A 17,340-nucleotide genomic window follows, 5' to 3' on the forward strand; every position below is an offset into this window, starting at 1 on the left:
CCTTCGAAGGTTATTAGGGATCAGATCATAATTCTGAAAACTGGTTAACAAAGGCAAAGATCAAACACTTATCTGCCCTTCCTGTACAAAGTATATACTTCTTGGGAACCAAATAGTTGATAATGCAAAGTACCTCCTTAAAGAGGTATTCCAGCTAACAAATAAAGACAGATTGATAGAATATAAACATTTTGTAGTCCCTAATGAAGTAACAGAGGCAGTGATTTACCGCTTATATGGCAAAAAAGAGAACCAAGTGAAGCATTAAGTGCCACCTGAGAGAATATATCACTATCTATAAAGTAGTCTTGACGAGGAGGGGGGAAAAAAAAAAATAACAACCAAAACCTGAATCTCATCAGGCCTCTCAATAACCAATTTACAAAAAAGTTTGGAGTAAAGAAGAACATGTGAAATGATACCACTCTGTCCTATGGAAAATTCTACAAGATATACAATCTAGCATATTCAAAAAATAAACTGCAAGGAAAAAGAGGGAGAGGAGACTTAATAAGACAATATATTGGTCTTATCTGGATCCTGATTCTCATAAACTACCAAACAAAACATTTTTGACAAGTGGGGTGAATTTGCAACTGACCAGATATTTGGTGATATTGAAGAACTGTTAATATTTTTACATGCAATAATCATATACTGATTTTTTTTTAACAGGCCTTTATCTTTTAGAGACAGATACTGAAACATGGATGAAATGTCAGATTACCGGAGAATTCCTTCAAAGTAATTTGGGAAAGGAAACATGAGGAGACAGATGGAATAAGACTGGTCATGAGCTGATAGATGCTGAGGCTGGGTGATGGGCTCATTATACCACTGCGTCTATTTTTGTAAATTTTCCATAATAAAGGGATGGGTGGGGGGGGAGAGGGGGAGAGAGAGAGAGAGAGAGAGAGAGAGAGAGAGAGAGAGAGAGAGAGAGGGAGGGAGAGAGAGAGAGAAGGAGGGAGAGAGAGGAAGAGAGAGGGACGGAGAGAGAGGGAGAGAGAATGGGAAGGGGGAGGGAGAGAGAGGCTGGCCAAGCCTTGGAATCTTAGCATAAGTAATGAGATGGGGACTCTTCCAGGGTTTTCTGCCTTGGCCCAAATTCCAGCTCCTTAAGTAAGGACCTTTCTTTCCTCTGCACCCCAGCCCCAGGGAGGGAGACATACCGCAAAAATGAGTGAAATGTCAGTGGTAAGGGCCTGTACTCGGTGGAAGGACGCAATAAGTGTGATGGGAAGGAAACCGTCAGCATCCATTTTCCGTCGCAGGAAGAAGTCTCGCTCTAAATTGTCCACGCTGAAGTAGTATTCACTAGGTGGAGGGGAGAAGAAGTATGATTGCTTCATCATCTGTGAATATGCCTTCCTTGTTCTGTACACTCCAGGAAGCTCACATAGCCTCTGACCAACCCTGTCCCTACTGTACTTACAGTCCTAAAGGCTGAAAAGAGATGATGTTATCCTTTCATGGCTCCCTAACCTTGGGTCAAACCTCTCTCTGCCCTTCAGCCTCTTTGTACGCCTGGCAAGCTCCTCATCCTCCTTTAAAACTCAGTCCCAATACTGTTGGTCACTTTCTCTTCTGCTCCTAAGCCACTTATCACACTCTTCTGCAATGATCTATTTCCTTGTATGGCTCTCCCACTGGACTGAGAAACAACATATTAGGTTAGGAGTTAAGGTTTTGCAAATCAGACAGAAATGGACTCAAATCTGTGCCTTGTCACTTACCAGTTAGGCAAGTTACTGGGCCTGTATGCTCATCAATAAAAAGGGGATAAAACCCAGCTCATAAAAATTAAATAGACAACTATAGGACTAAAAAAGAGAATGCCTATAAAGCACAGAGCACTGAGCCTCACCAATAATGCTAGCATTCTGAATGCTGCCATTACAAATATAGGGATAAAGCGGAATAGAATCTAGACATTTTCTCTCCTTTTAAAAAAATTAACTAATTAATTTTTAAAATAGTAGTATAGTTCTCTCAAGTTACCTTTATCAGCTCCAACCAGAGGCAGCAACTGCTGCTAGCACCAGAAGGGCCTGCACAGCCCTACTCTACCAGGCTACCATCCTCGGGCAGCCCCCAATCCTACGCATGTCTCCAGGAGGAAGGCGCCTGTCCACTTACATCTGGCGTTTGATGTAGTCTTTAAGCAGCTCCTGGTCCACGCTGTAAAGCTCAGTGCTGCTGACATTGTCAAAGTAGTAGGTGATGTTGTTCATGTACTTGGGTGTGCGCGGCCCCTCTGCACCGTCAAACTTTCGGTAGCCAAACTGGTAGTCAAAATGGGCTAAGGGGGAAACGGGTGTCATGAGGGAGAGGAGACCCCTGCCCGCCCCCCACCGCACTCCCTCAGACATCCCGGAGCCCAAAGGGGCCTCACGTACTTCGAGTGCCACCCCGGCCGCGTCCCCGGCCGCGACCACGCCCCCGTCCACGGCCACGGAAGGAAGCCCGCGCCCCACCAGCCCCATCACTCTTCACACTCGATGTCTCATCCTGGTCGTGCCAGGCAGGCTCCGATTTGGTCTCTGGTTGCCAGGCTGGGGTGGGGGGGGGCCACGGGCACGGGCACGTAGGTGGCAGGCTCAGACCCTATGGGGAGAGGGGGCACTGGGTCAGGCCTGAGGAGGAGCCCCATGACCAGGCCCTCCATAGTGGGAGGCGCATACCTTTGATCTCCCCACGGTTGGCAGGTGTGTGTCGTGGCTCCGGCGGGCGAGTAGGGCGAGAGACCAGTTTCTCTCTGGGCACTTCAGGCTTCATGTCTATTTGCAACGGAACCCACTTGTGTTTGTTCCCTGGAGGACAGTATGGGTACAAGAAAGGCTCGAAGGAGAGGTCCTTCCTGGCCATCCCTAACCCCAACACTTCTGTCCCTATCTGGGGTTTCAGGCCTGAATCACCATCTGGTGACCTTGGGCAAATTCCTTTCCCTCACTGGACCTCATTTTCATCTCTAAAATAAGAAGGTGGTGGACTTCACTGTGATGGACACTCTTGGTTGACTCCTAATATCAATTTCTCCACCGTCAAGAGAACCCCCTCTGGAACCAGACACATGGCAGCCCAGAATCAAGACTGCACCTTCAGGCTCCCTTAGACACGTGCCGAAATTCTGCCCAGGGGAGCTGAGTGGAAGCAGTCAATTCCAGGGTGAGTCCCTAAGAGGCAGGGAGCTATTCCCCCCCTTTCCCTATCCTGCTAGGTGGAGTGAGTCATCTGGAATGAGAAGAGACAACACACAGCAAGACAATGGAATCAAAGAGCTGCACCTGGCCTACTTCCACCCAGCTGTCAGGTGAGAGAAATAACCTTCCATCCTGGTTAAACCACTGTTCCTTTGGATATGTATGAGAGCAGCCAAACCTGTACTCTAGCCATTTCAGCCAGAGCAATGGGAACTCCTGTCTTTAAATGAAGTCTAACACAGGACAGCAATACATCAAGACACACAAAGAACACTCTGAGGCAGAGACCCCCGCCCCCGTCTTCTGCACTGCTACAGCCCCAGTGCTAAGGACAGGGCTTATTACCAAATGCTTGTTAAAGAAAAGGAACTGATGGACAGATAGTTGGAGTGAAGCTTGCTGACCCAGTGGCTTACACCCATCAGCCTCCCAAGGACTTCTTGTGGGGGCCTCCTGAGATTGCTCCAGCAGCCCTGGCGTTCTGCCATTTCCTGGTTCTGCCCTACCACCTTCTCCCGAGTCCTGCTCCAAGTCACTCACCTTTCTTCTTCTGCCCGCCTCGCTGGTAGTCCTCATCCCCATTCTTCTCCTCCCCCGATTCATCTGATTTGGTTTTCGGGCTCTCCTTACTATCACTCCCCTCTCCTTTCTCCTGTTCCTTCATGTCCTTTTTGGGTGGCAGCTTGCGGGCAGGTTGAGACTTGTGGGACTGTGGCTGCAGCGGGAAGCAGAGGAAGAGGGAGGTGATGTGAGTCTGAGAGCCTCTTGGGGTGGGAAAGAAGGGAGCTCTCTGTCACTGGAAGGACGGGGTTGAGGAGCTGGAGCATGTGACGGCAGGTTGGGCTGGATGTATTCTAAGGTCCTACTTTCACACCTGAGATGCTTTCACTGGGAAGAGTAGTCAAACAGGCAGGAGGTAGAGGACAACCTGTCTCTCCAGCTTCCTTAAGTCTAAATGACAGAGACAACCGCCAGGGCCGGAGCTGCGGCCTGCAACGGACAATTGTTTTACTCCCTACAACAGGACCACACAGTTCAGGTCACCTGTGGGACGGAGGAGATGCCGGCCCCTGGTCTGTCCACACCAACCCTGTCTGTGAACTGAAGGCCAGTGGCCAGAGCCGGTAAGGGACCTAGCTGTCAGCCCAGAACGACAGTGCTGGGAAGGAGAGGACTGACCAGGAGTCCACCTTCTGCTAGGGCTCAGGAAAGCTATATAAGCTTCCCCATGACCTGTAGTCTGGAGGTGGGTACCTGGCCTAATGGCCACTGACAGGCAATCCAAGGGTAGTGGTGGAGAACACAGGCTTTGCAACAATAAAACACACCTGACTTCTAATCCCCACTTGGCCATCAAGGGCTAGTAATTAACCTTCCCCAGACTCAGAAGCCTCATCTGTAAAATGGGAATTACTGAAGGACCCATCTAGGAGTCACTGAGGGTTAGATGAAATGATGAAAAAACAGCTCTTGGCAGTCCCTGACACACAGCAAGGGTGCAAAGAATGATTCTTAGCTATTTCAATGTTGCCCATATTGTACCAACCACTCCTATTAAAAAAACAGAAAGGTAACACCTGAGGCTCTGAAAGCTTGAGGCCAAATGTGAACATGTAGACAGAATTCAAACCTGCCCATCCCTCCCCACAGACTCACCTGCACACTCTTGTGGGCTATCTCTCCAGGTGTTGGCCAGTTGATTGCATCTCCAAAGTCACCAACCTGCAAGGCACATTCTATGAGGGCTCCAGGGTAACCCTGCCTCCACCATTCAGGCCCTCATCCAAAATACACCTCTACTGAGAGATCAGAGGCCAAAATCAGTCTGTCCACGAGGACCATCCACAATGTAGAGACCCAGAAAAAGTGCCCCTGCTATTTAGAGAGAACTCAGAAGTACCTTGCAGCCCAGAAGGACTTACTACAACAGAAAAGAGGCTACCACCTCCAGCAAGTCCCTGCTTGGGTTGCCAACTCCTATTTCTTACCTTGCTACCTTTGCGCTGTTTAGGAACTGCTGCCCTCACCACCCTGGCCGGAGCAGCATGTTCTGTGGGAACAAGAAGGGAGGGAGAGTTATGCAGAGCCCACGGGAGGGGCCCACAACCACCTCCTCAGCCTCATCACTACCCCACTCCACCAAACAACCTGCAGGCTCCCAAAGGAGAAAGACGCGGTGGGGATGGGAAGGACACACGCTCAAACACCTCTTTCTGAAGAAATCATGGCAAGTGCAATCATGGAAGTAGCAAGCGGCCGAAATCCCAAGAACTCAACTCGGAGGACCCGCACAGCTCTATACCCTCTTGTGAAAAAGGCAACTGAGTCCATTCAGGGCTCCCGAATCGCCCCAGATTCCATAAAGGGATCTGAAAGACCCTCTCTGGCTCTAACATTCTACAAGTCTGTTTGTGAGCAGACTTAGGAAGGCAAAATACAAACCCTAAGTGGGCAATCCAAGGACCTCTTCTAAGCCCCACATGTCAGGGCCAGCCCTGTCCTCAGTGACCTGTGGTCAACAGAAGAGTGAGCCACTCAGAGAAGATGTGCCTGCCTTCCAAGCTTCTAAAGAAAAAGTGAGACCCCCCATTTGACTCAATGGTTCCACCTTTAGGGATTTACCCTAATGATACAAATTAGATAAGCGTTTAGGGTTATGTGCAAAGATGTTAAAAGGGCTATTCATAATTTCAAAAAAACTGAAAACAATACATGTCCAATAGCAGGGAAGTGGCTAAATAAAAGTTCAACAACTTTCAGAATGGTCATAAAAAGATAATGATCTCTACTGATATGAAAAGATAAACACAATAAATGAGAAAAGTTATAACCCTATTTTTGTAAAGTAAATAAAAAACGTATACATACACATACACACAGTAGAAACTCTAGAAGGAGATATAACCGAGTATTACCAGGAGTTAAGTAGTATGTTTACAGTGATTTAATTTTGTTTGGGGTTCTCCAGTAGTTTCAACAAGGGCAGACGATTTTTTTATTTTTTATTTTTTTGGCTGCACCGCATAGCACGCAGAATCTTAGTTCTCCAGCCAGGGATCAAACCCACACCGCCTATAGTGGAAGTGCGGAGTCTTAACCACTGGACTGCCAGAGAAGTCCAGGGGCTTTTTAAAAAGAAAAAAAAAATTTTTTAAGGCAGTGGCTCTAATAGGTCTGATCCTTCCTACACCTACACTTATTTTTCCAGCTTGGTTCTGAAGACCAAGTGTTTCTGAACCCTTCCTCCCCCAGAGATCCATGGGAAAAGATACATATCCTGGGGCTCTGCTCACCCACTGCTCGCCCGTCACTTTGCCTCCATTGTTGGCCAGCCATGCCAGGGGTCAGGAGCTGCCCCCAGTCCGTGAGCAGAGAAATTTGTCCGGCTGGTCTCAAAAGGAATGTACTACGCCTTGATCAGATGCGTATTCCCTTAATGAGTAGAGAGAGTCCTTGCCTGACTCCTAACTGTGAGGCCACTGCATTCTTGGCTTCCACCCCATACCGGAGCCACTGCCCCCTCAAGACACCCCACATGCCACAGGAGAGCTGGGACTCTGTAACCCAACCCACAGCACCCCCCATTCCCAGTGCTGGGCAGTGGAGAACCAGAAAACCCCTCTCAGTCCCAAGAGGATGAAGCCCTTAGGCCCAGGGAACTACTTACTCCACACTGATTTTCTTGCTAATTCTGGTTTGGCTCAGAAAAGGCTAATACCACCTAGTTCCCTGACTAGGACAAGCAGGGGCAGCCACGAGAAGATCACCTCCCTCGGCTACACACGAGCTGTGGCAGCAGTCACTTCTCCAGGGACCCAGCCTCCACACTCCGACAGCATTGCCTGCATGCTACCAGAACAAGAGCAACGCCAAAAGGCCTGCAACATCAACTTCATCAACACAAAGGTGGAAAGGGGGATCAGTCAGAGGGCAAGGTGTTCCTGAAAACTACTGGAAAAGGTTTAAAGCAAAGTTTTTCAGGTCACTGTCTATTTCCTCTAATAAAAACTCTTTCAAAATTGGGAGGAGTCAGATCCTGTAATCACCCTGCCTGACATTCTGTTCACCAAGATCACAAAGGGACATGGTGAAGTACTAAACGTTCAGTCTCCAATTAATGGGAGAGCCCTACTGCCACGGAAAGAGCCCACTGATTCCCTACTCCCCCACAATCCCAAGCTGACCAGGGGAACATGACAACACAGGGGTTAGGGGCACCCACCCCCGACACAGTCGAAAAATCCAATCGCACATCATGTGGTGCTGCTTTTACTATTGAAAAAAACCACATATAAGTGGACCCACACAGTTCAAATCTGTGTTGTTCAAAGGTCAACTATATTTTCTATATTGCTTGTTCCAGAAAGATCCTAAAGCTGCTGATCTTTTGGGAAAAAAGCTACCTAGAAGAGCCAGATCTAGGAGGTCTAAGGAGTGGGAAACTAGGGGAGGTTTAGGGGGAGAAGGCACATGGGTGAGTCAAACTCATTGGGTTGTGGTAAAAAGAACTGGTAAGAGGAAAGGAAAAGCTGGAAGTGAAACAGGGATGAGTGTAGGTGAAGTGATGGGGCTGGGTAAGATGGGAAAAGGCCTGCAGGATGGGGCTGGCCAGAGGGAACTACTAGATTTCAGGCCTTAGTGCCAGGAGAATAGGCGAAGGCCAAATATTTATTGTGGGCCTGGCATCATCTCCTAGAGGTGAGCAAAGTACCTAAGAAAGATTGAATTTACCCTGATTGCAAAGAACTTCTACCTTGGATAACAAAGTAATTTGTAGGGGCTTAGGGGCTGCATTACTGGAGTTCATACCCACCTGCTGCCATATACCTGGTCATTAGGTCGACGTCCACGGAGGAGTCCAACCAGATCCTAGGCGAAGTGCCCTGGCTCTGCGCTCTCACTGCTTTGTCTGGTTACTTATGTACCATTCAGCCCACCCCACTCCTTAAGAGCAGGTACCAGGGTGCTTTCATAGCAGTGATCCCAGAGTCTAGCTCAGGGCCTGGCAACACAGCTGACGTTTGTTTAATGAACGGAGAGTTCAAACACCCATCATCTCTAGGATTTCACACTAGAGAAGAAAAGAAGCTTTGCTTTCCAAGTGCTAGTTCCTGAGTCTATGGCCTCAACCCTCAGCCGGAGCCTTCCCCCCCCCGGCAGAGAAACAAGTATCTTAGGCACTGCTGGATCCCAGGGGAACCCACGCCCCAGGCCTGCCTTGACTCCAGAGGCAACTGATCACCTGAAATCAGTCTTGGGTCCTAGTCCAGACTCCAATACTCACCAGTTATATAACCTTGGAGACACTACCTACACCACCCTTCCAGGGGCCTCCCTCACCTTCCTCAACTGAACAAAGGGAATTCACATCTAGAGGTAGAGGGAAGAAAAGGAAAGATCTCAACCAATGAGACTTCTCATGAAAGCAGAAGAGATGCTAGCAACAAGCCACGGTCATGATATTAACGGAGTGAGCACTTACTAGATGCCAGGCACTGTTCTAATGCTGAGTTAGTTTCTCTAATTGGTCTCATTTTACAAATGAGAAAACCAAGGTACATGGTGGCAAGGTTATGTACCAAGATCACAGCTAGCAAGCAACAGAACAGGATTTGAAGCTAAGCAATCGGACTCTAAATCCTGTGCTCTCAGCCACTTGGAGGACGGTCCAAATTACTTCCTCATCACGGCCAGTAGGGCAGGCCCTCAATGGCTGGGCTGCAGGGTATCATTCTACACACTGGAGAAAACCAAGGCCCACTGCAGGGAAACCTAAGGTCACAGAGCAAGGCAAGCGACACTCCTAGGACTGGACACTGCCAACCTGACGATCAATCCCCTCTCCTGCACCCAGAGACAGGCAAGGGAAATTGCCACCAAGCAGGCCCAGAGGAAGCCCCACATGTGGCACACCCCAGTCCTGTGAGGAAAGAGGCATTGCTTCCAGGCCCGCTTCCCAGTCCCTCCACTTCAGCATCTGCCCCAGTGAGGACGGGGGGCGGGGGCTGGGGTAAGCCAGCTGACATGGATTCTGCCCCCACCACTGCCTGAGCTACAGCCCAGGACCCTCACTGTGGAAGGCAGAGACACCATTTAAGGGCAGGGAGTGAGGCCAGTAGGAGTCTAGATTACATCACCCACCTGTGCCCGTCCCTCCCAGGCCAGCCTGGGGACAGAGTCAGAAAAGCGTGATGTATTTTCAGCTGTCATCCAGCCTGGGGGTGTGGTGGAGTCACAGAGGAGGAGTTTAGGGACCCCAGTCTTTTCATCCCAACCTCACTGATCCCAACGTCACACCCCCACCCCCCGGCAGGAACACTCTTTTACAGAATAAAAAAAAAAAAAAATGCTGTGTTAACCATCCTCACCTTCTTCACTGATTCCTACCGCTGCTACCACCTCTCAGAAGCCTCTCTCTATCCAGCCTTCCCACCCAAGTTCCCCCAGACCTGCAGATGAAACACGGGAGGGGGCTGAAGGGTGTCCTTATGGAAAGGAGTGGACAGAGAGAAGAAACCTTCGGAAGGTCTGATCACCTTGAGGCTCCGCTCAAAGGAAGCTTTTGAAGAGTCTGCGCCCCTTGGCCTGGCAGGAGGGGCAGGGGCAGCGGGCTCTGGTCACATGATACCACCTGGCCCAGCCCAGCTCAGGCTCGGGCCCCAGTCAACTATCTATAGCCTGCAGTGACTCTCCTTGCCCAGACACGGACTCTGCTTTCCTGGGGTGGCCGTGGTCACTTCCACTACTGGTACCTGAAGTCCTACCCCAAAGCTAAGTAACTAATCATCATCACAGCTGAAATATATCAGCAGGCAGTGAAGCCTCTGGCCTCCGAGCACCAGCTCCCTAACCCAACCTTTCCGAAGAGCAGATTTGGTTCTAGTTAGAATGGTAATCGTAATAACCACCTTTTACTGGGTACTGACTAGGTGTCAAAAACTGGTTTAACTTGCTATGTGTAATTTCACAGAATTGTTTCAGAAAGACATTCCAGTTGTTCGGAAAATGAAATTGATGGAAGAGACTTGCCCAGGGTCACACAATGTTATTTTGTGTGACACACAGATCTCAGCATAAATTCTTCTCAAGGCCTTCCCTAATTGCCCAACTAGCAACTCTGGATCAAGTTCTAATTCAGTCTATCATGTGGGATCTTCAGAGTACTCATTAGCCCCTGAAATGGTTCCATTTTTGTGTATCTCAACCCCACTAAACAATTGCTGAGTCCACACACTATCCATGCAAAATGCCGAAGTTCTTCACATGCAGTAGCTCAGTTATTTTTCACAACCACACTAGGAGCTAGGAGGCAGGTAAGATGATGAAGACTCCCAGTTTACAGATGGGGAAATTGAGGCTCAGAGAGCCCACCTGCCTAGCAGGTAGCAGAGATGGATTGAAACCCAGGTACAGCCTGACTCTACCTTGGGCTTCACCAGCCGGCAACATGCTAGATGTGTGGACAATGACTGGGAGTTCCACAAGGGCAGGGATCTTTTCTGCATTTCTCATTGGCCACTGGAACCCAGGACTGCAGCCTGTACACATGGCTGGTCCACAGTAAATATTTGCTGAATTAAGAAATTTACATCAGGATGGGTGCTTCTTGAAGGACTTTCCAGAGTGTTCTTTTCTGGGAAAAGAGGTTAATTACCCCTTTGCATTATGTCTGAACAGCACAGCTCTGCAGCCTGGCAACTGCAACCCCTTTGGAGTCTAGACTTATGCCCTGTTCTTCAAGTTGGAATCAGTGTGCTTCAACCCAAACACCAGACGTCAGCTGTGGAAAACAGAACAGAGTGTGCAGCAAACGAAACAGCACAGGAACTCCCCAGAGGTCCCAGACTTAAGCTGCCAGGCCCCGGGCTACACCATAAATCACAAGGCTGGCTGGCTGGCTGGCATGGCAAGCTGGGAAGCACAGACACCAGCTAAGAGGGCAGCACCCACTCAAGAGCAGTCGCAATGCCACCCATGAACACAAGCTTATGTTGCCAGAGCTTGTTCCGAGCTTTCAAGAAAGGTAGAAAAATAAATTTGATACGGGAGGGAAATTCTCTGCTTTCTAAATACTGTTAATGAATTCACGTTAAAAAACAAAACCCTTCTTCAAGCCATATCCAGCTTGTGGGCTCCTGCATGCTCTCCTAAGCCCTGCCTGAGGAGCAGGCTAATCACCCAGCAGCTGGGCCCTGGATTTCAGAGCCAATCCTCAGGCAGGCTGCAATGCTCTGCTGCCCCACTGACTCCACTCTCCTTCTGTGGGAGGCTGCTGACATCAAAGCTGGTTTTCCCTTGTCCCTGTGGTCACCCACCACACCTTAGGTAATGCAAACTCATTTTTACTGTCCTAAGTCTAAGGCATTCTCTGCTGCATAAGGCTTCTGAATCTCCAAGAAATTACTTTGGATTATCCCTGTTATTGGAGTGAAGAGGCTGGAAGGGACCTGAGAACTCATGCCATTGTACAGATAGGAAAACTGAGGCCCAGGAGGGACCAGGCTGTGCCCAAAGTGACCAGTGAATTGTTGTGGAGCTGACACTGAACATCGAGTTTCTGCCTAGTGATCCAGAGCTTTTCCCACAGGTCAGGAAGCCAATTTTCGCACTCAACAAAATATGCCCAACTACACACACTCACAGGCTGGAGGGCAGGGCCTCAGGGACCCAAGCATTCCAAGTACCACACCCCACAACCAGTGATGGTGCCTATAACAGAGTCCCAGAAAGTCTCCATTTTTAAGAACGACTTCTCACGTGGAGCTGGGACACAAAACAGAAAAGGAGGGGTGCTCTGGCTGAAGTGGATCTGCGAGCGGGGCCCCACTTCCACCAGCGACTTAACTTCTTCGCACTTCTCCAGGGAAGGCTCTTGGCTCCATCTGGAAGACGTGGGGGAGGCAGGCTCTAGAGGTCCTAACCAACCATCTATCCAGTGTGACAGGTTGGGTACCCTCACTAACCCTCAGTTTCCTGCTCTCTCAAATGACCGGGTCCTAACAACTCCAGCCCTGCAGGCTGGGGACACGTGGTAACAGGGAAAACTCCAGCAGAAATGGGAGAGACTTGCCAAGTGTCCCAGAAGCACATGGGGAATTGGAGTTCTTGGGTAAAGACTAGTTCCCCCAATCCAGTTCAGCCAGATTGGCCTTGCTCCCCATGTCCCTGCTGCTGAGTTTGGCCAAGTCTTGGAGGCCCCTTCAGTGCTACTTATTATACTCCAACTGGGTAAGAGAAGAGCCGTGGGACGCCATGGATATGGAGACAAGCTGCCCCACCAGCAGACTCCCCGCCCTTGCTCACTGGTGCCCTATTTCACTCCCTCCCCCTTCAGCAAATGTAAAGGGGATGTGACCCCTACACTACCACCCCCCCTCCCCACCCCACCCCAATTAGGCTGTTGTGCTAAGAGGCAAGACAGAGCAGCTGTTAACAGCACAGACTCTGGAGTCCACATGAGAATGCTCTAACAACCAGCTGCCATCAAATAAGTAACTCATAAGACCAGGGGAGATGGTCTTATCTGACCAACTCCTCATGCAGCTTGTAACTCGATAGGCATTAACAGGGCCACAGAGGAATGAAAGCCAAGCAAGCAAGCAGGTTCATCAGGAGGCAGAAAGGCACCCTGCATGTAAGATCCTAGAGCAAGACTTAACCTCTCATTTTCTGAAACTATGATAGGGGTTCAGGGTGGCTGCTAGCTAACAGGATTGTTTAACAGCTTAAATATGGGCAGAGTTACACAGAAAACTACCATAAATGCATTACAGTTATTTTTTTAAAATCTCTTGAATCAATTCTTGAATCTGTCAGGTGCTTTAAAAAATTTTTTAAGAAGGATTATAGTTGCCAGATTTAGCGAATTTCAGATAAACAACACTAATTTTTTAGATTATCTCCCACGTAATATTTGGGACACCTTATACTAAAAAAATTATTTGCTGCTTATCTGAAAATCAAATTTAACTGGGCATGGTATATTCTTAATTGCTCAATCTGGCCACAGTAGGAGGGAAGGACCATTGCCCCATGATCCATGACAGTGAGTCAGTGTCCAGAGCATGGGGCTACTGTCCAGAGCTAGTAGCCGGGAGACTGACGCCAGTCCTGGTGCCGGCACTACAGCCCTTGCTATTGGAGCTTGGAAGAATTCCCCTCGGGGTGCCTTCAGTTTCTCTACTCAGAGGTCTGTTCTTGGGGTGTGGGGATCTTGTCATCTTTAGTCCTAGCGCCCTTTAATTCTACCCTCACACTCACTGATCACCCTAACCACAACCTTAGATGAAACCAGCTTTCCAGGGGTACAAGCTACCTCTAAAACTACTGCTAAAAAGGACTTGGGCCCTAAGATTTCAGGATGCAAAAAAATTATCTTCTGAGAAGCTTGTCAAAATGCAGATTCCTGGGTCCCACCCTCCAGAGATTCTTGCTCAGGAACGGTGGAGCCAGGAATCTGCTTAGTAATTCTAAGGGAGGTTTTCTCTGGACACACTTGCAGTTATCTTGATAGACCAAATGAGTTTCACCTGCTAATTCTGATAGGGGTTACTCAGAACCACAATACCGCATTTAGTATTTTTAAAATTTTTTATGGAAGCATAGTTGATTTACAATATTGTTAGTTTTAGGTTATAGCAAAATGATTCAGTTATATATATATATATATATATATATATTTCAAATTATTTTTCATTATAGGTTATTATAAGAAATTGAATATAGTGCCCTGTGCTATACTATACAGGAAATCCTAGTTGTTTATCTATTTTATGTATAGTATTGTGCATCCGTTGATTTTATACTCCTTCTTCATCCCTCCCCTTCCCCCTAAGTTTGTTTTCTATATTGGTGAGTCTGTTTCTGTTCTGTAAATAAGTTCATTTGTATTATTTTTTAGATTCCACATATAAATGGTATCATGTAATATTTGTCTTTCTCTGACTTACGCCACTTTAGTATGATAATCTCTAGGTCTATTCATGTTGCTGCAAAATGCAGTATTTCTTCTTTTTTTAATAGCTGAGTAATATTCCATTGTATATATATCCCACATCTTCTTTATCCATTCATCTGTGGATGGACAGGTTGTTTCCATGTCTTGGCTGGTTGTAAATGGTGCTGCTATGAACACTGGGGTGCATGTATCTTTTCGAATTATAGTTTTGTCTATATACCCAGGAGTAGGATTGCTGAATCATTTGGTAGCTCCGTTTTTAGTTTTTTAAGGAACCTCCATACTGTTTTCCTATAGTGGCTAATACACCAGTTTACATTCCCACCAACAGTGTAGGAGGGTTCCTTTTTCTCCATACCCTCTCTAGCATTTATTTGTAGACTTTCTGATGACGGTCATTCTAACCCGCGTGAGGTGATACCTCACTGTGGTTATGATTTGCATTTCTCTAACAATAAGTGATGTTGAGTATCTTTTCATGTGCTTATTGGCCATCTGTATGTCTTCTTTGGAGAAATGCCTATTTAGGTGTTGTGCCATTTTTTTTGATTGGGTTGTTTCTTTTCTGATATTGAGCTGTATGAGCTGTTTGTACATTTTAGAAATTAATCCCTTGTCAGTTGCATTGTTTGCAAATATTTTCTCCCATTCCATAGGTTGTCTTTTCATTTTATGATTCCTTCTGCTGTGCAAAAAGCTTTTAAGTTTGATTAGGTCCCATTTGTTTATTTTTGCTTTATTTCTTTTGCCTTGGTAAACTGATCTACCCAATTAGTATTTTAAAATCAGGGCTGTGCTTCTTAAGAACTGGTAATGGGTACATGGGTCCTTGTTTCAACGTTTCCCTTTTTATTTTACATTTTTGTATTAAATAATACTTTCTTGAAAAGAAAAATAAATTGTAGAACTATTCTGGTGGAAATGGAACCCAAGCCCCCTTCCCACTATACCTCCCACTCAGCTGAGTCCCTGGGCAGAAGGCTGCATGGAAACCCCTCACCTCATGCCTGTGGAAACTGGGACCAGTAAGCTAGCAGACTGGCAACACCACTTCCACAATCTAAGAACACCAGAGGAGGTGCGGGTGGGGGACCTTGGTTAAATGCAGATTCCTGCCTTCTCCCAAGCTCCAGAAAGCAGTTTGCCAAGAGGGGCAGAGCATGAGCATCTGCATTTTTTAACAAGTTTCCTGTGCAATGCTGGTGCCAATTAATGTTGGAGAACTGAGCTGCCAATGAGTGAGACCGGCAGAAGGGGACCCCCTGGTCTCCAAGCCCCAGTCCAAGGTCTCATATTTACGGACAGGAAGTACAGACAGGAATTAACCGGCTCACAAGAGCAGGAAGGGAGTGTGTTTTAATTACACACACAGACAGCAGCCTGAGGAGGGATGTATGAGGAACTCACCACCATCCAATCTCCAGCATCAAGAACAAAGATTGGTCAGGGCTTCCCTGGTGGCGCAGTGGTTGAGAGTCCGCCTGCCGATGCAGGGGACATGGGTTCGTGCTCCGGTCCGGGAAGATCCCACATGCCGCGGAGCGGCTGGGCCCTTGAGCCATGGCCGCTGAACCTGCGCGTCCGGAGCCTGTGCTCCACAACGGGAGAGGCCACAACAGTGAGCACGTACCGCAAAATAAATAAATAAATAAATAAATAAATAAAAGAACAAAGATTGGTCAGGCCAAGAAGCCACAAGCAGAGTGTCTTGACAGACATGAGCTCAGTCTGGGCTGAGCTTGAGGTTGAGTTTTACAGTGAGCTCCCCGACTATGGCTGTGCCAGAAGAATGAAGGCTCTGAAGGGACCTGTCTGCCTCCTCCTTACAACCAAACAGCTTCCACTCTTCCCCTACACATAGTTGTTTGCGCACCCAAGGCCCTGAGGTCTGGATCTGTTAAATAATAATGGCTACCACTTACTAAGCATTTACCTCAGGCCTCCTGCTGCAGGCCTTTTGTGCATTTTCTAATCCTCGCAAGGGTGGAGCTATCCCAGTTTTAGAGGAGACTCAGAGGCTAGGTGGCTAGCCAAAGGTCACACAGTGAGAAGGTAGTTGACCTCAAGGACCTGAAAGTTCAGGCTACCCTAGGCCTCTCAGCACGGCAGGAGACGACACTAGGTTCTTGAGGTCCTAAAGGGCTCCAGCTCAAGCTGACCCTACAAGGGACTGAGGCCATCAGCACCAGAATCCACTTCTCTGAGCCTATTAGCTCACCTGCCAGGCAAGGATAATGCCACTCAGCATAAGGGACAGGAGCAAAGCACAGCCAGGAATCAAAGCACTATTTATTACGAAGGCAACGCTCTAGGGTTGCCTGCAAACCAAAGGCCTGAGCTCTGGCTGCACCAAGCCCAGGAGAATTTTGCCCCCTCCAGCAGATCAGAAAGGAGAGGATGCAAGAAACTGCAGAGCCCCCAAAGGACAAAGGACAGACAGGTGGGAGAAAGGGGGGTAGAAAAGCAGAGATTTTACGTAGGCTCTGCACCAGGGCACGGGGGAGAGCTGAAGAGAGCATAAACCAGCTATTCAGATAAATTACCCTTCCTTATCGTTGGTGACCAGGGCTAATCAGCTCATAAGGTCCACCTCAACCATCATTGCATCTAAATCTCACAATTTCGGTCTGAGGTTAGGAAGGGTGGACATGGTTGTCCCCATATCACACAATAAGACAGAACTGAGACACAGTGAGCTTCCTGGCTTGTCCCAAGAAAATAAACTTGTTTTTGAAGATGCCAGCCAGCCCCAGGCTCCTGCCACTCTTAACATGAAGTGTCACCACTGACATGAGGGATTTTGTGTGCCAGGCACTGGGGAAGTAATGGTAAACAAGACAGTCCCTATCCTCTGAGGGCTTAGTTTATATAAAGTCTTAATCTTAACTCCACCTGTAATTGGTTGATCTCAACTGCCTGGGATGCTGTACTGAGGATCCTCAGTAAACAGGCTCAGGAAAAGCCTGTGATCAATTAGCAATGTCTTTTGTGAGCATAAGAAGGGACAGCAGTCACAAACATATTTATAATACCAGTTTGGTAACAACTGAAAAATGCCCTTCATCTCAACAACCATTTAGCCCATACTATGTATTGTAGATACAGAAATGGGTAAGATTGCCAAGGGTCGAGCCCATGAAACTAATGACTGACATGAGAGCTGACATGGGTGGTGGTGGA

At 47.9% G+C, this 17,340-nt stretch overlaps 1 protein-coding gene across 1 annotated transcript in view; it reads right to left on the reverse strand.

Annotated features, from left to right (window-relative positions):
* Positions 1-17,340, reverse strand: part of LARP1 (La ribonucleoprotein 1, translational regulator) — a 58,349-nt gene that overhangs the window by 19,211 nt on the left and 21,798 nt on the right. Inside the window, 8 exon segments of the mRNA XM_059062981.2 lie at positions 1,173-1,317; positions 2,140-2,302; positions 2,400-2,571; positions 2,573-2,607; positions 2,685-2,813; positions 3,744-3,918; positions 4,860-4,925; positions 5,192-5,253. Coding sequence (XP_058918964.1) covers positions 1,173-1,317; positions 2,140-2,302; positions 2,400-2,571; positions 2,573-2,607; positions 2,685-2,813; positions 3,744-3,918; positions 4,860-4,925; positions 5,192-5,253 — 947 coding nt within the window.

The sequence above is a fragment of the Kogia breviceps genome, chromosome 4, assembly GCF_026419965.1.
Source record: "Kogia breviceps isolate mKogBre1 chromosome 4, mKogBre1 haplotype 1, whole genome shotgun sequence".
Classification (NCBI taxonomy): domain Eukaryota; kingdom Metazoa; phylum Chordata; class Mammalia; order Artiodactyla; family Physeteridae; genus Kogia; species Kogia breviceps.